The sequence below is a fragment of the Melozone crissalis genome, unplaced genomic scaffold (genome assembly GCF_028551555.1).
Source record: "Melozone crissalis strain CALT ecotype California unplaced genomic scaffold, PUWL_Pcris_2 ptg000068l_1, whole genome shotgun sequence".
In the NCBI taxonomy this organism is placed as follows: domain Eukaryota; kingdom Metazoa; phylum Chordata; class Aves; order Passeriformes; family Passerellidae; genus Melozone; species Melozone crissalis.
Window position 1 is genome coordinate 19,126,812 of NW_026535846.1, and position 22,301 is coordinate 19,149,112.

A 22,301-nucleotide genomic window follows, 5' to 3' on the forward strand; every position below is an offset into this window, starting at 1 on the left:
CTTTGAATTAATGCACCAAAAGGTAAAGAACTTTAATTAATGACGGGGTGCATACATTTAAAATTCATATCATATTTCAGAAGGATTATTCAAAATAATTAATTTTGTCTGTTAAAACACTTTTCCAGTTGTAAATGAAGTGATTAGGAGTGGGCACAGAAGATGTGAGTGAGGGCTGAGCTCACACAGTCCCTTCAGAGTATTAGTCTCTTTACTAGGTCTTGATGTCATAAATCATTTTGGCCTCTGTGGAGCCAAGGCTACATTTTTTCCTTGGTTATAATTCTCATTTTTGTTGGTAGTAGCTGAAATCTGTGCCCCTACAATGTGCAGAAGGAAAGCAGGTGGCTCCAAAGTGTCCCCATTAAGACAAGGTCTCGTGTTCATCTGCAAGGCTCAGGGGCTCCACAGCACTGTGGGGACTGGTACTGATCAGAAACACCGAATTTAGGACTTTCTGTATAAAATTTTATGAAGAGCAAGGCAGATTGGATGCCCCACACTCTAAAAGGAAAAGCATTGCAGTTGAGGTGTTTTAGTGGGGTCCTGTGGCTGCTGAAGGACACGGGGAGCAGAGGGCTGTCCCTGCAGTCACAGGGTGAGGAGGCACCTTGTGGGGTCAGGCAGGCAAGGGAGGGGAAGGGCAGGATCCAGCTCTGCCCTTCTGAAATGCATCTTGAATTTTATCCTAAAACATCCTTGGAGAAAGCAAAATCAGAGCCAGGAGCAGGCAGAATCCATGGGTCTGGCAGCGTGGGTGCCAGGAGGGCTCAGGGATTTGCAGGATTTCCACAGTGCAAGGATAAGGAAATACCATATGTCAGAGACTTTTTTTCTTTCTTTCTTTCCCCAGGTCATTGTATGTACTCTTGTTCCACTAAATCTCATCTGCTGATCACTTTGCACAAAGTAACATGTTCAAACTCTTTGGTCTAATTTCCCATTGCAGGGTATAAGGATGTGAGGAATCTGTAAAGAATTCCAGTAAAAGCAGGTATTAGTGATAGTTCCTTTGTTAACAGTAGTGAGTCCACTTCAGTCTCACATTAATGATATTTTGACAATAGAAAATACTTCAATATTTTAATTACATGTAAAGTCTGGAGCATTCCTGTTCTTGTTAAGGCACATATAAGTTAGGATGAAAACTGGCATATTACCTTTGATGTGGGCCACATGCTGAGAGTCCCCCAAAGGATGTCACTGACAGTGATACAGCTGCCAACAGCAGGAGTCTCATGAATGACAATTTTAATCAGATTTTTTAAAAAAAGTCCTCCAACATACAGTTAATTTATGTTTGAGGCAAGAAATGGTTGTGGTGTGATTATTTGGAATATTGTCTTACTTAAAGGAGTAGCATTAATCCCCCCAGAATTTTCAGGCCGTGGGTTTGAATCCATCCTGTAGTTAAGGATTCAGCACTAGATTTGTGCGGCGTGCCCTGAGCTGACATTTCTGCAGCTGAGATTTGGTAGCAGTTTTCCTTGCAACAGTTGGTGCTGTTGAAATGTCTGGCTGATCTGTGAATTTGATGAGACAGAAGTCACCCTGGTCTCCAGTAATTCTGCCTCTCCTTGCACCCACAGAGTACAAGGCATCCCTGAGTAGTGGAGCAGGGGCTGTGTGGGTAAGCAGGACACACATAGATCAGAGCCCTGCTCCTTTTTATAGAATACCTTGGCTCTCTTCAGCACTCAGATTCAAGTTTTATTTTCCTTTAATGAAGTTTTGATCTGTGAGAAAATCAGGATTATGCATTTATTTCTGTGATTTTACAGTAAGCATCTGACAGTTTTGCATAATAGGTTATGCTTTCTGCTCCATATTCTGTTTAAAAAAAGCTGGAATCCAAAGCTGTGAGTGACATTTTGGTAGAATTTTAGCAAGTACAGTCATTACCAAATTAAAAATAGATACAGGTGGGTAGTCTGTGTTTTTAGCTCCTTTAAAAAAAACCCAACCCTTGACTGTATACAAGAGCAGCAGTTTATCAGATCATTATAGTTACAATTAGGAAAGACCAGCAATGTTGTCTCAGACCAAGAGTAAATTTACCTTTATCCACCAGAGGCTTTAATTTCCATGGCTGTGACATCTTTTCCTCAAATGAAATTCTTACTCTTAATTTTTTAGAAGGTTAATTTAAATTAATAAGATCACTGAAGAGTATTAAAACGTGGTCCATTTAGTCAAGGAGAAGAAAATGTTATTGGCACTGTATAATTGAAGCTGGTAGTTTGTCCATAATCTAAAGGAAAAACACTTGGATTTTTAATACAAGTCTCAGTGCTTTATTATTTTGTAAATCCAACCAATGTTAGGCTACCTGGTACGTAACTAATATGTATTTATTGGGCAGTTGTGTGTAGAGGAAGGTTCCACAGTGCAGGGCAGTGCTGCAGCTGTGGGTGGGCACTGCAGGCTGTGGGTGACACCTGGCTCAGGTGGAAGGGTGGGTGCAGCACATTTGCACCCTGCAGGATGGGTCAGGACAGTTCCTCCCTGCAGGATGGCTCTGCCTCTGCCTCTGGTCTCGTGCTGCACTTTGTGGTGTTGAGGATCATCAAACCCAGCACCTGCAGATTTGTTTCCTTACCATACCCCACCTCTGCCAGCCTCATGTCTGACTGACAATTGTCCAGCCTAATTTTAGAAATTCCATAGGCTTTCTGATCATGACCATTTTTCCCATTGTTTCCTTGTTAAAAGTTCCTTGCTGCAACTTGTCCTGCACACTGTGGGTGCAGAGAACAATTTATTCTCTTTATGACTGCACATGTTCTTTATCTAGAGAGGACAATTAGTGAGCTCCAGCCTGTTGTGCCTTCCCTCCAGTGCCCGACCTGCTGTTCTGCAGGGCTCACACTGAGGGTTTGCTCAGCTCTCCTGTGCTGCCCTGGCCCCTGTCCAGGTGATTCAGATCCTCCTGCTCCCTGCCCAGGGCAGTGCCTGGGTCAAGGCCGTGCTGCAGGCAGGAGAGTGGCAGGGATGGAGGCTGAGAATTCCTCCCATTGTGCAGGCACTGATCTCCTGGAAACGTGTGCAGCTCATTCTCCTGGCATCTCCTGGCAGCAGCATCCTGCTGACCTGTATTTACCTGCAGTCTCCTACAAACTAGATATTGTTTTATTTTTAGTTTATAAATTTGCACAGGCAGGTAAACCCCATTCTGAGCTGATGATGGCTATTCCAGCCTTCCCTGTGCCCTCAGCAGATTTTCACATTGTATCTCTCTTAAATCTGCACAAAAGTTTAGGCAAATTCTAATAAAGATCCAGAATTTAAGGTAATTCTGCTGTGTATGCCTAGGATATAGACTAACATCTGCCCTTGAATGGGGAGCATTTAGTTCAGTTGAGTTTGGCCGTTTTATGGTTCATTCTCTCTGTACAAGTTGACTGAAGGAACATTCTGAAGGTAAATTAAAATTGATAGCTGAAACTGAAAATCAGCATTTCCTGTCTCAATGCTGTGCATTTTTTAAGCTGTACACAGCCATCTGCAATTAATGCTCTTTGTTGTATATCTTCTGTATTTACAATATATTTGACAATAAAACCTTTTTTGACATTTAATCAGTAGCAGAGTTGTTCCACTCTCATTATATATTCATGAACTTTATCACCAAGACAAGACATAAATGTTGAGCTTCCCTTTAAGATCAGACAGGCATTGATAGTTAAAACATTGAAAATTGAGGGGGGGTTGTTGCTGTTCTACATTTGTGCAATATAAAAGTTAGAATAGATTCTTCTTTTTAAGAAGATGCTCAGGTTTGAAGGGTGGAGACAGTGAAACTTCAGGACTGATGGAACTGTAAGAGTTGGATATTCATTTACTGATTTCATGGGCCATCATGAAAGCAGAGGCTGCTTTTCCCCCTTTTCCTATAAAGCTTATAATATTAGTTAAATTGGGATTAATTTTCTCATATTTCAGATGGAAGTTGGAAAGGCAGTAGGAAGAAGAGTCTTGCAAGTTCTGTTTGTTGATTGACTGTCTCTAAGAAATTGATGTGAGGAGGATTTTGGCATTTCATCCTTGAGAAATATTCCCCCTCATTTGCAGCACCCCTTCTATTTTTCTGGATTTTGACAAAGTAGATGTTTTTTGGAAGCCAAGTCCAACTTTATTCCCTTTCTCTGTAAAGTCTAAGATCCAGGCAGAAAAGTCATTTAGAGAAAAACAGATAGTACAAGTAAGATCTTCAATTTCACTTTTTAAACACCAAGCATATCTGGGTATATCCTGTATCTTAAATGGTATTTCTGTGTCAGTGAGTGATTGAGCTTTAATACAAAATACTACTGAAACAAAAGGGAATTTGCATGAAACTTGAAGGTATCTTCTATTTGGGAGGGTAATCTCTAATGAGCCTCTCAGAATTTAAACTCAGTGATTCTGTCTATAGAAGAAATATTTGCATTGTCCTATTGCTCACAGGTGATACTGATTTTCTCTCTAAGTAACAGCTCCTCTTTCTGCCTCAAATAATTACAGCCCAAACCTTGCCCCTGTACTCTGCAAATGGAAAATCCCAATCATCAGGATAGCAGTGTATCTTCAGTTTGGATTTAAAAGAAGTATTTTATTTATTAGATGCAGTTATGGCGCTGAAATAAATGGTTGTGCAGTTATGTAACATCTCACCTTCAAAATTTAATCACCTACAAATGTAATTTATTTTTCATAAGCTCCTTGCTTTTTAATATGATTCATTAATTTTTTTTTTCCTGTTGGTTATTCATCTATTTTGAATGGAGACTCCAGACATTTATTTTTCCTGTTCCTTAATGCTTGGTGTGGTTGATGTAAAAATATTTTAAAATAATGTTCATGTTATCTAAATGATTTCATATTTAAAAGCTTGAAGTTGCCCAGAAGGTTGTGAACTCCCAATCACTGTCCATGGCCAGGTTGGATGGGGCTGGGAACAGCCTGGGACAGTGGAAGGTGTCCCTGCCATGGCAGGGGTGGCACTGGATGGGCTTTAAGGTTCCTTCCAACCCAAACCAGTCTGGGATTCTATATTTCTATATTATTTGAAGCACATGAGGTATGTGACAGCAGTGTGGTCACAGCTCCCCCATTTTTAGTTATCTTAATTGTATACATGCAATAACTTCTAATTTAATTAAGACCAGCAATATTCCACATTAGCCTGTGTGTCAAAATCCATGCAGTATCCTATAAAAAAGTCATTAGTTTGATAATATCAATTTAACAAGTTTTAGCTCATTAACCTTGACACCAGCAGTGCTGGAGAGAGGAACCTTTTGGTATTGTTCTCAGCTCTGGAAATGGGCTGAAATCCGTGGCCATTATCCCTGGTCATCAGTTACGGCTGTGCGCTGGCTCTTGTGGGCAAACACCACAAATTACAGCTCCTCAAGTCAACTTAATAAATGGCTTAGCAGCTATACAACATCTCACCTTCAAAATGTAATCATCTGCAAATTGCAGAAGTGCTTCTTCAGTTAGTTCTTTTTCTGTTCTGGCATTGTGCTTGAGAAATTGCAGTTACCTTTGTAATGAAGTTCTTGGTTTAGCTTATAAATATTATTTAATATTGGAGCAGGTACCATTACAAAATGAGAAAATGAGCAATGACTTAAAAGCAGGAGACAAAGAAATCAAGAAGAAACTTCAGCAGTCAAAAAGCTGTTGTGTATTGCATATTTTCTTTTATACTTTTAGAATCAAAACACCATCAATGTTGAAAAAGACCTTGAAGATCATCGAGTCCAACTTGGTGTTGTGTGATTTGATGCCTCAAACTGGGTGATTCTGATTTTCAGAATTGAGAAGAGGCAGAGCAGAACTCGTATTTAGCCCCATTGTTAATCACAGAAGCATTTGAGCAGCAGTGAGAAGGAATTCTATAAAAATACAGGGTATTTTCTTAGAATCAGCTTCCCCTGATCCCTTCCAGTCATCCTGACTCTGTGACTTTTTATGATATGAGGACAACATTTGGATGTAGAGAGAATGAGCACCCACCTGTGAGGAAGGGCTATGTGGAACAGGGAAAGAAGATGGAGTTAGAGCATTGTCTTAATGTGGAAGTGGGAAAACAAAGCAAGATGAATGTGGAAAACAGAATATTTTGTTGTCAGCTTTTTGTCCTGTTCCTGCCAGTGCCAGATTTTCATGGGTTTATTTTATTTCCCTTCCCCTTTCCCATTTTCCATAAAGGAACAGTTTAGCCTCAGCCAAATTTTCAGCCTCACTAAGACAAAACAAGGTCAATTTAAATAAACGTAAGTATATATTTTTTTCCTCCTGGCATTTTTGTCTCATAAAAAGTGAGGTGGTTTTGTTGGGTTTTTTTTTTGGCTTTTGCAGAAATCTAATCCAAAATGAAAAGTACATTAGATAGAGTAAAATTGAAATGTTGGTTGACCTCCAGGTAGTGGGGAAGAGCACGGTGTTGAGGTTGAGTGAGGTTTTTCATGTGCAAGAAATCACTGCATTTTGTAGTTCTGTGAGTTTGAAAAGAGATAATTTGAAGTGATTTTTGCTTTGAGAATTTACAAAATGTAAATTTTTTTTCTCTTTATATTGTATAATAAAAAGCAGCTATGTTGAAAATTCATTACCAACTAAATCTACTAAATTGTTATTCTTTTAAGATATGTAACGTTTGGCTTCTAAAATCTCCTCTGTGCATTGAAATTGGGCTTTTGTCTTTATCTAAGAAGCATTTTTCGATTAATCCAAAAAATATTTTTTTAAATTACTGATGACTGTATGGATGCAAAAAAAAAATGCAGTTTTATGAAGTCTTTCATCTAAGAACTAATTCAGATAGAATCACCTGTACATGAAATCAGAAAATTAACATGTGCTGGGTAGTTGGGCAAACATGTCTGTAAGGCAGAGCTGCCTCTGCAAATATTGGATTTCTTTCTAAAGGGGATCTTGCATTATTTGACATTTATGAAAAACTGTCAGAGTTTTATGTGAAACATGTAGTGACATTTCTTGTGGCAAATGTATGTTATTTTACATTTGTGTTAAACCCCATATGGGGGCATTTCTGCATGTATATGCATGAATGTATCTCAGTATATTTGAAATGAGAACTGCAAATCAGACTGCAGATTTGCAGACTGCAAACCTCTAATTTGGAGGTTTGTAGTCTGACCATGTTCACTTGAGATTGAAATATCTTTCACAATATTCAAGCTTGATTACTTGGCCTCACCTGAAAAATGTAGCTCAGAGCTAAGGCTTTTGTCTGGGTAGCTGTCTGTCTTTGTATTAGGACTAAAAATTCCTACCACTTCCAAGGCGTTTTGTATAGTAAAATGTGTATTTTAGAAGTTTCAAAGATTTTTTTGACCAGTATTTTTTAAAGCTGGCATAATTTATGAAGTGGAGGTTCAGCTGCAAACTGTGGGGCTTGGCTTTAGGGGGGATCATGGTCAGGGGATGTTGGTGAGCAGTGACAGGGATAGAGGATATTTGCAGCAAAGCCATCTGGAGCTGTGGAATGACCAAAGCTGTCTGTGGCACTGAGGGAACAAAATCCTTCACCTTTGGCCAAAGCCCTGGGCTCTGGACACTGGGAATGCCAGGCTGGAACCACAGGCTGAGCCACAGGTGTGCTGGGACAAAGTGCATCTCTTCAAAAACCTCAGCAGAGTGTCATCCTCTGTCCCTTTTCTTTGCACACAGAATCTCAGAAGTGAAAAACAGATCTTCAGGCTTCACAAAGTAAAGAGCTTTGGGAAGAGTGGATTTGTCATTATGTTTAATTTGCACATACCTCACCAAAGCAAAGGCCAGGGGAGCCAGGCCGAGAACACAGCTGTACAGGCAGCTCAACTAATTGCCTCTCCATCCTCAACCTCATTTATCTTCATTTCTTCCCAATTATACCAAATTATCAATAGTCTCTGTTGCATCAGAGTCTTAATCCCCTTTATTCAGGCAGCATTAGATAGTGGCAGATGAATTCTTGGAGGGAGTCAGGGTAAACAGCCATGAAATGCCACCTCTGGCAGATGGCATTGCTCACAAGAAATGTGACAAAACATTTGGAATTTGTTACCAGGCATTGGTATGAGAAGGCAAGCTGTCAATATTTTTTTAAATGATAATCAAGGTGGTGCATACTTATACCACAAGCAGAAATGAATCCTGTCCAAAACCTCAAGCTTAGTTAAGTTCAGTTTGGCACTGAGTTATTCTGTTTTGTTGCAGAAGCCTCTCACTTTCTCTTCTTAAGAAATGGTTTCACTTTATCTAGTATTAATATCAACATTTTAATAATGTTTTTTTCTGATGGTAGTTGTTATTTTTTGCTTTGTATAGCTCAGAAAGAAATTCTAGCTTGAAGATGTAGAGTGTCCTTTACAGAATAACAATTTAGGAATGGTTTATTTGACATTGTTGGTCAGTTCTAGGGGTTGGATCCTGCTCCTTAGAGAAGCTAGTGCTAAACTCCCACTGGTATTCCTGGAGGAGAATTATTCCAGGGGTGGTGGGAATACCCAGTGGCTGAGCTTGCGGAATGAGAAAACTGTTCTGAAAAGCAAAGATGGATTGAATGTGTGAGATGGATCCAAGTGCTGTGGTAGGAACCTGTTCAGATATTACTGTGAGCACAAATGAAAGTGGTTGTGAAAGGAAGTACAGAGTTGGCTGCTAATGTAGTTCCAGGGGTTTTTGTGTGTTATTTTTAGGCTGGCATTAAGTGAAACACAGTAGATGTCCCTGCTGACCTTTTCTGTGAATCGGGTTTGCTCACGAGCTCTCGTGGTTCTGGCAGCACTCTCAATTTTTTGGAAGTCAGGAGTATTTAGTGCAAGGGATCAACTTCAGATGTAAGAAATGGAATTAAATGAGTGTGTACCTGGCCTGAGATCCCACCCTGACACTTGCTGGGGCTGTGCAAGGGGCTGCAGCCACTGATCTTTTGTGGAAACCAGGATTGTGGCACTAAATCTCACTAGAGACCTTCTTCTGTATAAAAGTGTGTTGGGCATCCCTCAGCAGCCTCTCCTTCTCTGGTAACATCTCCAGTGAGTTTTGTGCAGGTGCTGGAAGTTTGGAAAACTGTCCAGGTGTATATTAAGGCCACAGATTTTATTTAATTCTTTCAAGCCATACTTTGCATTATATGGAGTTCTCTTAGTATTAGGAGATCTCGGAAAGATTATAAATATATGATCCATTTATGTCACTGCAGATTAACTCAGCAGATTGCCATCTGTAACTTGGACTGTTCTTAATAATGGTTTCAAAGAAATAGTAAATTATGAATTGTTGAAGCTCAAATAACCTGATTTTATAGTTACCTGTCTGCCCTGGATGTCAAGATATTCTCAAAGCTTCTCAGAATCAAACTGAACTATCTGCTGAGTTAGTCATGATAAAAATACACAGTATTTTATCTCAGTTGTTCTTTCAGTAAGTTGTTAAATATGGGGAAATATTAAGTGATTTTTTAAAAGACAGAAAATTGCAAATTGTAGTGAGTGAGGGTATGGGTGATTATCATCACTGGAATACAAATCCTGGTTCCCTGCTTGCTGCTGGCTGCAGTAGTGGAGTTCAGAGGGATGTATGTTTTATCCTTTCTGGCAGGCAGCCCTGCAAACTGTGTTCAAGATCTGAAAGTTAAGCTGTTTTATTTCTGGCTTATGCATCATCAACAGTAATAAAAACATGACAGACCAGAATTTTGACCTTCTTTCTCTCTGTGAAATGAACGTGTTTCTGAAGGCAGCCTGTAGTCCTGCAGTAGAAAACAGTTTTTTTGTTGATGGTCCTTAACCAGAATAGATGCTGTGTTCTAGTACATCATTCTTATCTTTGTATAGAAAAATAAAACAGTTGTCACACAGTTGTTACTAAAAATGTTAGCAATAAATGTACTTCATGTTCTATAGAAGAAACTGAATAGAGTTTTATAACTTAATATTTAATCCACCACAAGAACTAGGAGCTGTCAGAGGAAGACAACAAATGCCCAGTTAACCCTCCCAAAACACACCTTCAAATAACACCAGGTGGTTTTACACAGTGCAGGCACAGGTGTCTGACTCTGAGAGGTGCTTGTGAGTACCAGTGCATTTTAGTGACAATTGTTCTAAGAGTTCATGTCTGAGTTTCTGTAAATCTGATGTTTCATTTTGTTAAATGTAACTTTTACAGGGTGCTGTGGTTGTGGAAGTTGAACCACTGAGGTGTGTTGGGTGTTTTGGAGTTCAGCTGGAGGTACTGAAGGTGATACTGAAGTTTAATTGATGCACAGTTTGTTCATCTGCACTGGTCTCAGAAAGCAGCAGAAAACACTTGGTTGTATTTTAGGAGCATTTTTGCGGATCCAGTTTGCAGGGATGAATGGCTCTGTCTGCTGTGAGAGAGAGAACAGGTTTCCTGCTGCTCAGAGCTTGGACAGCAGCAGCTGGCTGTAATGGTGAGACCTTGTTCTGGCTGGAAAGGCCTGGGAGGGACAGTGACACCTGCCAAGGTGCCTGGCACCGAGGGGACTTGGCTGAGCTTCAGCTCCAGCCTCATCCATCAGCACGTGGGAACCTCGCAGCACATTTCATTTACCACCTCCCTGTTTCTTTGTTCACTGTAAAGGAAGCAGTTGATGGTTTGGGAGGGATGGTTACGTTCCTAGATAAATATTGCAACTCTGCTTTTATAGTCTCAGAAAGTATCTTCCTGAAATTAATTGTTCTTAATTAATTTGGCATCAAATATTCGGGCATATTCCCAGTTACCTTTAATGTTCTGTGTGCTGTGAAATAAACTTTGATTTTGCTGTCATCAAGACTTTTCAAAAAGTTTAGAAATGATATTCAGATTTCAGATGCCTTCTCATTGTGTAATTATCAACAGATTACTTCACCTAAGTCCTGACAGACATATTTTTTAAGTATGACTGACTGATGGACAGATTGGGAATTGCTGAATTAATGGGCACATTTCAAAGCCTTGGCAGGGCTAGGCAGTAATTACATCTGCTGAACCACTTGATAAGTTTTTGGAAGTAGCCCAGTAAAGCCATCACTGGATTTCTTGAGTTTTAATATCTTACCCTACACACTTTCATGGCTTTCTTGTAGGGTACACTCCAAAAGTTGATACAGCCCAATACACACAGCCAGACAAATCCATGAATTAAAGCCTTAAATGCATTTCAGATCTGCCATTTGGATTTCCAGATGGATGTAATGATTTTGGGGGCTGATTAAAATCTTGTTCCCATTTTTAAATTTCAGAATTTCATTTGGGAGTAATAAGGGACCACAGAAAATGCCCACACTTGTGTGGCCTCTGTAAATAACATTATCTACTGCCAACACAAGGGAAAGAATTTGGGGTTAAATGGGTCAAAATCCTGACCCAGAGCAGTTTGATGGTTTTCTGACAGGAAGGTGACACTTGACCAGGAATGAGACCTGGGTGATCTCTCCCTGACCTTCCTGCAGTGAGAGTCTCAGTTTTTGACCTAATTTTGTCTTCCTGGGACACTAAAAGGTTGATATCATGAAAATGTTGACAGAAAGTTGTAGGCTGAAATGTTTTTGCAGAAGATATTCTGTGTAGGCCAAAAAAGTGACCATTTTCCCCAATATCAGGGTGAAGTTGGGATACTGGTAAAATAGTCTGGAAACACAAGGATTAGGAGTGCTAGGAAAAAGCATTGCTGTGTTGTTTTGGGAGTCATGGTGTTCTGTATAGTCAGAAATTTTCAAAGGCCCTGTATGTGCTGGACACTCACAAGAAGTTAGAGGTGTGAAATACTTTGGAATTACCAGTGCTGAAATAGCAATGCATTGAATACTTTTTTCTTCACAGCTGTTGTTGTGCTTAATATGCCCAACAGGATGAAAAATGTGTTTAAAAATAATTTGAGAATAAAATTGGCCAGTGAAGATGGTATTGCTTTTTACAATTGGAGTTCAATTTTTCAGGAATGTATCACAAGGAACAGTAAAATGACAGACATAGATTGAAACAGTGTGGTTGTGGAATTCGAAGGTAGCTCTGACAGAGAGGATTTCATTCAGCTCAAGCAGACAGATTTAAGGCTGATAAAATGAATTTGAAACCAAATGAAAAGAAACTGTCACCGAATTGAACTGTGATTACTTTCTGGAGATCTTTCAATACCTAAAACCAAGACACTGATTTAATCACTACAGATATGTCTTCACCAAAAAAAAAAAAAAAAAAAGCAACAAACGAACAACAGATTTTGGGGTTTTGTTCTGAAGAATGGAAATGCAGAGAGAGGCTTATTGCTAGAGAACTTTTGGCTTTAAGAGTTGCCTTAAAAAATTCCTGAAGTTAATAATGGGTGAGTAGCAGCATTTTCAGAAAAACTGAAGCTGAACTTATCACTTGCATTTCCTTCAAATAAGTAAAACAAAACTTAAACAGAGACGCTTTGTGATGATAAATCACCTTCCAGTGGGGCTGTGGGGGTCTGTCACTGACAACAGGTGAATGTATTGCTTGGGCTGATTTTCCCTGTTTGTTCACAATGCCTGTGATTTAACTCCTAAATTCGCCTGATTTCTGCTTCTGCTTAGTTGCACTTCAGTGTAATTCATGCACTGCTAAATAACTTCTCTCAAATAACGTGTTCAGGCTGGTGAGTAGCAGATTTCCTTTATCACCCATTAAATAACTGCCCAAATCCACACTGGGCCCATCTCTCCGTGTGCCCTGGACACTGCAGACACTTTCTTTAGGCCTTTCTTAACCCGTCTGTGCTTCCAGCAGCACCTCTGGAGGCAGAGCCTGCAGCTCAGCTCTGCTGCTCTCAGCTGGCTGGGGGAGGCAGCCCAGAGTTCTTTTCTTTCCCCCTTTCTCAGGCTGTGATCAGGAGCTCTGTGCCTGCGCCTGCTGAGCACCAGGAGCTCTGGGGCTGCTCCTTTCTGGCTTTCCCTTTGCCAGTGCTGAGAACAGCCTGTTCTGGGACAGCATCGACCAGAATGCAAACAGCATAAGGAAAAAATCACCTTTCTGTCCTTCAGTTTTCTCTGTTGGAGGGAAGGTCATGTGGGTAGTGGGTGAGAGTGTCAAATATAAAGCTTTTGGTAAGGTGCATAAATGATGTATTGGCATTTTGACAAATAACTTCTGGGTGCTCTATTACTATTCCTATGACACTCATGTATCAAGTTACTCATATTTTAAGATGAAATATTATTTCTCATATAAAATAAATAAGAAGTTTTATTTCCTTTCATATAAAAGAGGTAGGTCCCATTGCTGTTTCCTGTTGTCTCATTTTTCTTAGGGAGTGCATGTTTATTTTTTTCCATATATTTTTCCCTTTATGTTTCATATACCTAAAAGAAATTACTAAAATACATCTCTGTATGTACTGTAAGCTCATCATACAAAATACAGAATTGAAATTTTAAAAAAATTAAAATCAAAATGTGATATCTTTGCCTTATGGATAGCACCTGTTTGTACAAAAAATGGCTCTGAAAAGTTGTGGTTAAACATGAATTTGAAGCACTAGGAAGGATTCAGTTTTTATGGATGTATTTGCTTATAATTGTTATGGCAACAAAGAATTTGAAAATACACATTGATATGTTGCATGTCAGATATGTATTTGCTGATCAAACATGCTGACAAATGTGTTACCAAATAAGAAAATTGTATACTCAAAAATAAATACCTTTTTTTAACGCTGCATGGCAATTAAAGACTGAGTGTACCAGCACAGGTTTGCATGTCACATACTTGGTTTTTACTGTGAATCTGCTTCAGGCTTGCTGTAAATTTGTGTGTAATCTTTTTCTTACCCTATGGGCATAGATACTCCAGGGAAGAATGCAAATGTTCTTTTGAATTGTTCTTTTTTAGCTGTGCAGAGGGACTGTGGGTGGGATGGATCACAGGTGTCTGTGGGGCACAGGGGTAGGAGCAGAGCCCTGACTCGTTTCCAGTTCCGCTTCCTCACTGGTGTAACAGGAGCTCCCTAATTCTGCCCTCAGCTTTCCCCCCTGCAGCTGACCACTCTGCCCTTATAAAACACTTCACACCTGAGCAGTTCTAGGTAAGAACTGTTCTAATTATTATTTCATTTTTAAGAGGCTTCCTACCACATAGGAAATGCAGTCCAGATGGAGAGATGGAGCTGTTATCTGTGGGACAGTGCAGGCTAAGGATGCATTTCATTCAATATCACTTTTATTAGACATTGTACACTCAGCTGTATTTTTTTCTTTCTCTAAGGAGAAGTGATAGGGAACATAAGAATACAGGAATGGTCTGCAGAGATAAGTGTATTGCAATTTATTCTTGTGTTGCTGGCACTGAATACTGGAACAGATTTACAAGTGGAATTTGCAGAGGGGAAAAGTTATTGTTGTCCCCATCTGTAAGGAGAACTGGTCCAGTGATTTGGACTGTGTGACATAATTTAAATTCAGTTTCTCCTTCCACTGCAGATTTCTTGGGTTTCCTTAAGCAAGTTGCTTTTCTCACAGAGCAATTCTCCATTTGTAAATTTGGAATAATGGAATTTTCCTGGGGAATGAGCTGGGCTCAGAGAGTTGGGGGGGTCCCTGCTGCTGCAGCCTCAGGGCCACGAGGCTCTGAAAGGCAAGAGAAACTTCCAGAATTAATTCAATGAGCTGAGTTTAGACCCTCTGCGCCTAGGTCTGGAAATACCCAGGGCAGAGGAACACGGGGAGAGGGAAACTTTCAGATGAAGACTCCGTTTTTTCTTTTCATTCAGAAGTCCCAACAAACTGCCTTTGGCCCAATTTTGTGGCCAGTGCCCTGACACATGAAACTACAGCTACAAAATGTGTTCCTAAGCATAAAATTCATGGAAAAGTATGTGTGTTTTTTGAGAAATAATAGAGGAAGAAGCACATGGAGAAAATTGAAACTCACTTGTTATAATCAAATGCTCAACATTTCTCCCAAAAGTCCTTCATAAATCACACGTTTAAGTTCTGAAACACACCAAATAATAGCACCCCAGATTCACAGTAGTCAAAGTGAACAACTTCCACACTAAGTAGCAGTCAAATGTTATTTGAAAGAGCTGATATACAGTATATTAAATAACAAAGATGCTGACACAGCCTCAACTGTAGTAGTTCTAATTACTGCACTACGCCATGCTACATTATATCACATGGCATAATTTAGTGTATCTTTCTTTGTCAGTGTATTACTCATCATTTTACAAATTACAACTCTTTTATAGGAAGGTAATTCATACTTGGACATAGTGCTAAAATGATGGAGTGTTTTCCTTTTTTCTCAATCACTGATCTTTCAAACTTTTGCATTTAGCAGTATTAATCATGTTTATTAGCCAACTGTTGTCATAAAGAATGGAATTTCTCTGTTACTTTCATATTCAATTAAAATGGTTTTTTGCTTGCTGCCTCTATCTGCTGCACTCCAGTAATCTATTTACTTATTCTAATTGAGATCCTTGTTCATAAATTCAAAACAAAATCAATACTGCAGTTACATGTTTTTCTAACAATCTATAATCTAAGTGACAGTGTGGGGTGTACCTGAGAGGGGAGGGATCTTAAAATACCTTTTAACTCTAGAAATGTTCAGTCTAACTTTTTCTTAAGTTTTCTGTTTTGTGGACCAGATGTATTTTGGAATTCAGTAACATGGTCTACTTAACCTGCTGTTTAAAAGGAATTTGTTATTCAAGTGTGTAATACTGAAAAAACTACAGTCTGTAAAATTGCTGCAGAAGACCAGACAGAGATTTGAGACACCAAGTGCTGTTTTCTAGACTTTGTGCTTGTTGTAGACAGTAATTACTATGCATAATAGATATCTGGACTCCTGAGTTGAAATTGCTGAATATTGATGATTTCCCAGCACAGCCTGTGCCCAGCTCTTTTAACCCACAAAGTGAAGGGTTTCACGTGGGGCATCCCCAGGGTCAGGCCCAGCAGTGGAGGGGGAGCTGCTGAAGCTCAAAGATATCCAAGCTCGAGGATAAACTGCAGTAAAATCTTCAGGGCTGAATTCCAACTGGAATTTAGTGGCACTGGAGGAAGGGAATGGCCAAGTGCCTCCAGGATTGACAGTGCAGAGACCTGATGAGCACAGGGGTGGACTCAGATGAGTGTCTGGCAGGGACTGGTGGCCTCGTGTCCTGTGATAGCTGGAGATGGTGGCTCAGCCTCTCAGATATTCCCATTCTAATAATTCATTTAATCATGACTGATGATTTCATCCTCAGACATTTAGCTTTTCCTGTTTCCACAAACCAATATTTTGAAAGTAGATGATGCTGAAGGTGTCTAAAAATATTTTTTTGCTCCGTACTTACTAATTTATTTTTTGAAAAATTCAGGTGCAGGTGCCAGGTGCTCAGCTGTGGTAAAGGAGTCTTGGCTCACTGCTAACCAAGCAAAATTTCTCAGAGTAAAGGTACATGCCACTCATGGTTTGCTGTGCCCTGTTTTGCAGGTGGCAGTGAATCCTCCTGGGACAAGGACAAGCTGCAGTCCCCCATCACGACGGGGTCCCAGCACAGCATTGGGCACCCCACGCTGTCAGGGCAGTCCAGCCTGGGCAGTGCCCACCCGCTCAGCCCTCTCCAGCAGAACCACCTGCTCACCAACAGTACGTACTGGGGTCCTGCTGGGAAAGAGGAGAGCCTGGAGCCCTGCTGGGAGCTGGGCTTGCCTTCCTTCCCAGCCTCGGGGGGCAGGGAAACGATGGGGGACACAGGAGTGACGGGAGGGTCAGGCCTTCACTGCCAGCTGCGCTTGTGTCTCGTGTCCAAGGCACCCTCTGCCATCAGTTCAAATCCAAGTGGCTGTTCCCTCATGGAACAGTCACTCACTACTGGGTTTGGGACTGTCAGTCTTTAATTCTCATTTCCATGGAAAAATAATCATACAATTGCTTAAAAGTTTAGCTATGTGAGAAAATTCTCCTCCAGATGGAAATGCTGACCCACCAAATAAAATAGGAGACCAAAGAATAAATGCAAAATGTCCAGTTAAATGGTCATGCACTGAACTCAGCTATCCAAAACAACTGGAATAAAATGACACAGGTTGGATTTGGAACTTAGGGCTCTCCAAAAAGCCATCTCTTTTCTTTCCCTTAGGAAGGGAGCAGGTGGGAAGCCATCAGTTCCACATCTGTGCACCCAAAGAGGGAAGGAAGGGAAGGAAAAAGTATTCCAAGAAGGATGTGATTTGGGATTAACATTTTAAAAATTATTTAGGAGTAAAGTTATTCCTATAGTTGATGATGGATGAAGAATGAAAACTCATTTATGGACTCTCGTTGCTTGTTTAAGCACTTTATCCTCCAAGTTCTGAAAGTTGATTTTTGGTTTTAGTTTAGTGGATGAGTGACATTTCTGGCTCCTTACACAATTTTTGGAGTAGTCAGTTCATTCTCCTCTGTCAGGCCCCAGAGCTGAGCTAATCAGAGCTATTGAAATGACTCCTACAAAATGAGCCTGGTTGTTTGTGGGAAGGCGTGGACCTGAGCATTTTGGATTAAGTGTCAGTAGTTAAAAGTCACCAGGTCATAGGACTCAAATTCTCTGTGCTTGTTCTTTCAATTTATATTCTTGTATAATTCAATACCTGGATTTCTTTTACACAGACATATTGCGTTCTTTTCTCTTTAGGATATTTTCCAGTGGATTTTGTAGTAGGTGAATGTCTATAGGCTGTTAAAGGGTTTACTGCATGTCAGACATTATGCCCAATGATTTGCAAGTGCAGGATATATTTTCCTCATAGTCCTCTGAAATGTTTGACGGATTGTGTCTTAAAACTGGTGATGTGCTGTTAAATTCTGTTTGTAGTTTGCATTTAGTTTGCATGTCAATTGGACTTTAAGTAGACATACAACTCAATGTGGCCAGATGGTGTCTGGGAGTTTTGGAACTCTATAGAGGATGAGGAAAGATTATTGGGCTGTTAAGGGAGATCTGAAGGGGAACAAAGGCTTGTGGTTTCAGGCACTGGAGGGGATTGTCAGAGTGGTTTGAAGTGAGGGGAGATGTATGTGGGCATTGCTTATTGCCTATCATAATTAATATTGGCGTGGATCATCATATAAAATAGTGAGTGAGTCATTAGACATCACAGTTGTTGATCATGATATGCTCATATTAAACAGGAATAGTGTGGGAGCTGGGAATATTGCAATGCTGCCTTTCCTGGTGGGCACCGTGGTGTTTTTATATCACTGGAGTCAAATTCTGTAGGAATAACATAAGATATGTCAGTCAGTGGCATTTCTTGTTGTTAGTTCTGTCATACATCAGAAACTGGCCTTCTGGTGGCTGGCCTTCTCCTTTAAAATAGTTAGGGTAAACTCAAAAGTTGAAAAACCTTTTAGCAATAAACATTCTCAATGGTTTGTGGTAATGACTAGCTATATGTTTGTGTTATTTAATACTTGTACTTGAATTTTTTAATGAGGATTTTTAATCTAAATGTCATTTAGAAAAATGATAAGACATTTTTGTCTGGCAGAGTGGGTCCTGATTTTTGAGGGTTTTTTTCTGAAAAATTTATTTTGGATGCCTGATGGTAGCTATCTCCAAGTGATCCCTCTAAAGAACTCTTGAATCCACAATAACAATTTTTTCTGTGAATTGCTGTCTTGCTCTTTCTTTCCAGTGCAGTCATTACTAAATACAAGAAGTAATACACATGCTGAAATGGATATTAATGAAGTATGAGAATCCAATTCTTGCTAGTAGTAACTTCACCTTTTTGGCAATGTCAAGATCTGCAAGTTGATCCAAATAAATTTCATACCTTCTTAAATTGGTTTATATCCATAGCAGAAGACAATTTAAAGTGACATTTTGAAAATTAAAACCTCTGGCAACAATTTTAACCTCTCATTACGTGTTGCAGTTCACAGACCTTCTGTACAATTGCTCAGTGGTGTCTGTAATCCAAGCCACAGCCTCCTGGATTCGAGAAATAAAGTATAAGAATTTAGTGTGACATTGTTGAAAACTGGTAATGGGAAGAAGTCTTGGTAGGAGTGTATGATCAGATAAAGTTATTAATAAATATTCATCTGATATGTTGGAAAACATGCAAATTATAAGCATGTTTTGTGTGTCTTTTTCCTTCTTTATTTCTCTTAACTAAAGAGATCACTAAAGTGGCGCAGTTTTATATTTATTTTCCGTCATTCCCCAGCTGTGTGTTCCTCTCCCCAGCACATACCAGCCTTTCCTGGGCTGCACAGACAATTATCCCCTGCGGAACCATAGAATTGATAAGAATTGCTGCTGTTGGGCTTGAGTGGTGGATGTTGCAGTGGGATGTGACAACCCTGCAGGGTGTCCTAGGGGCATGGTGGATGGTGTGGGCTTGTCCCAGTGACATGGTGGATGGTGTGGCCCCTCAAGGTGTCCTAGGGACATGGTAGATGGTGGATGTTGCAGTGGCATGTGGGCCCTCAGGGTGTCCCAGGGACATGGTGGAGGATATTGTGGGTCTCAGAGTGTCTCTGGGACATGGTGGATGGTGTGGGCCCTCAGGGTGTCCCAGGGACACAGTGGATGGTGTCACCCCTGCAGGGTGTCCCACTGACATGGTGGATGGTGGATGTTGCAATGGGATGTGGGCCCTCAGGGTTTCCCAGTGACATGGTGGATGGTGTGGGCCCTCAGGGTGTCCCAGTGACATGGTGGGTGTCATGGCCCCTCAGGATGCCCCAGTGACGTGTCTGTGCTCTCCGCAGGGATAGACCTGCCCTTCATGATGATGCCGCACCCCCTGCTCCCCGTCAGCCTCCCCCCGGCCTCGGTGGCCATGGCCATGAACCAGATGAACCATCTCAACACCATCGCCAACATGGCGGCGGCGGCGCAGATGCACAGCCCCCTCTCCAGGGCAGGGGCCTCCGTCATCAAGGTAAGGATTCCTTGTGGCGTGCAGGGATCTGCAGTGGTGCTCTCAGCGAGGAGGAGGATGAGACTCTGAGTTCACACTGCTCCAGCTCACCTGGGCTGCTCCCAACACTGAGCAACACCCACACTGCAGCCAGGGAGTTCTGCTGCTCTGATCTGTCAGTGAGTCTGTAGTGTAATTAAAAATGGACACTGACACTACAGGCTAGAGTGAGATTTCTGAAACCTTCATAACTCTCCTAAAATGCTGTTTTAAAGTCAAATTTAAGAGAAAATGCTGTAGGACATGGCAAGAATTCTAGTGCACAGAAAATCCAGAACAGGTAAATAGCAGAGAAAATCATCACAAGTACCTTAGTGAGGCTGAAGAACAAAACAGGAATTCTAGCAATGCAAAACCAGAGCAGGTAATACCTGAGTAAATTATCACAAGTACTTCAGTGAGTAGAATCTCTGGTAGCCAAACCTGAACTTCCTTCTGGTTGGTTAAAACATTTATATTTTGTAAGGCTTGTCATAGTCTCTGCCAAGTAGGCTGTTCAGAAAGGTTCTTGCCTGTGTGGAGAGTTGCTGTCCTGTCACACACTCAAAAATGCATTAAAACAAGAAATTTTCAAAATAGAAGTGTGTAGGATCAGTGTATGTGAAAGATTGGTGTGATGGGATTCTCTAAAACAGTGTCCACTTTTTACTGAGCAAAAATGAAAGGTGTTACCAGTCTGACGTGTGTGTGTGTATTTGCATGCACATGTGGGTTTCTTGTTGACAAAGTAAAATGTTGTCAGCTTTGAAAGTTCATTAGTTTAATCCATTTTTCTTTGGGTTTAAATATATGAGTCTCTAGAGCTATCTGTTCTGGAAAGTAAATGTCTTCAATATTTGTGTTCATTTAAACTCATCTATCCCTATCACTCTAGAATCTGACTTCTGAGTTGCTTTGTTCTTACAACTCTCACTGATTAGCTGAATTGATTTGCTCACACATCTTTATTGTAAAACATCTTAATTTTAGTGTGTCATTATTTTATCCTTGAGAGAGTCACTGTTCCCAACAATACAGTCCAGTTGTGAGAATACATTAGTGAGGATTGTGTTGTACTTCCTTTTGTCACAGGCTGGTGCTTCGGGAGATTTTGTTTCTAAATCAAGCAGGGAAAGGAACTCGCAGTGACCAAGCACGTGTCTGTTGTTCATGCCCGTGTGTTCTGATAGCAGCAGCCTCTCAAGGGGCACAGCAAATGTCTCTTGTCACATCACTGCAGTAAAATTCTGCATCTCTCTGTTGAGGTTCTGGAGAGCTTTGTTTTCCTTCTGATTTGCTTTCTGGCCCAAAGCATCTCCAAAGTTACTTCAGATTGTTTCTTATTTTTACTGGGAGACCATGTCCAGATTAGGGCAAATATTGTTCTGAATGCTTTGGTTTTGTTGACTTTTTTTTTTCCTCGGATTCTAGGGAGTCTGGGAAAATTCAGGAGTGACGTTTCCCATTAGGATCCCTACTTAGGATTAAGATGTGTAAAAACTTCTCTTTATCATCATTGTACTTGCCCAGTAGTTGGCTGGGTGGAAAAAACATCTCTCTCTGATATCCGACTGTGTTACTGCAGGTCATTAAACTATTAGAAATTAGTTGAAGTTCCGTTCATTTTAAACCATAACCTTTCCTTTAAGTGTTCAGAGACCTAATTTAAACACAGCAGTGGAATATTTGTAGCAGCAAGTAAACTTGCAGAAGCTTTGATTGTATTCTAAATGTTACCAGTGTGTCAACATGAAGATTAAGTTTGTATTTGTAAACAATGCCAGTCCTTTGTAATTTAACCTGCACTTTTTGCAGGCAGCTGGGTTTCATTTCAGGGTGTTATTTAGCAGGCCCTTGCTGATGGGAGTTACTCATTTACAGCAATTTTTTCCCCAACACCTGCACCAGAGGAGACACAATATCTCCACAGCAACACTAGGTCTGGCCAGCACTCTGGTGGGAATTATTTCCTCTCATGTTGCAGAGGAAAATGCACCAGTAGCCAACGTGACAGAGGCAGAGTGGGCATCCTTTGCTGTGTTCCTCTCACCTGTCAAGTAGTGCTGCATCTTTCTCTAGTTTGTCCTGAGTGCTGAAAGTGTAGATGAATTTTGTAACCGTGTGAGGCTCCTTTTGTCCTTTCTTTCCCTTATGTACAATCATCCAGCACAGAATGCTGACCAGTTAACATGAAATTCTTGTGCAAATTGAAACGTGTAAAAAAAAGAAAAGCATTGCTGTTCCTGCTGTCAGTAATTTTTATTAGAGGAATTATTTAAATGCATTTAATAAGTACAAAACATATTAGTTTTCAGTAGAGTGCAATCCCAGCATAATGTTTTTAACTTAAAATGGGAGAAATGAATCAAATATATTGAGTATGTG

The 22,301-nt window shown here is 40.4% G+C and overlaps 1 protein-coding gene across 6 annotated transcripts in view; it reads left to right on the forward strand.

Annotated features, from left to right (window-relative positions):
- Positions 1–22,301, forward strand: part of DACH2 (dachshund family transcription factor 2) — a 237,701-nt gene that overhangs the window by 162,836 nt on the left and 52,564 nt on the right. For all 6 annotated transcript variants that reach the window (XM_054289880.1, XM_054289883.1, XM_054289884.1 and 3 more), the window contains exons 4-5: positions 16,456–16,611; positions 19,726–19,898. In XM_054289880.1, the coding sequence (XP_054145855.1) occupies positions 16,456–16,611; positions 19,726–19,898 (329 nt within the window). The remainder of the gene's footprint in view (positions 1–16,455; positions 16,612–19,725; positions 19,899–22,301) is intronic.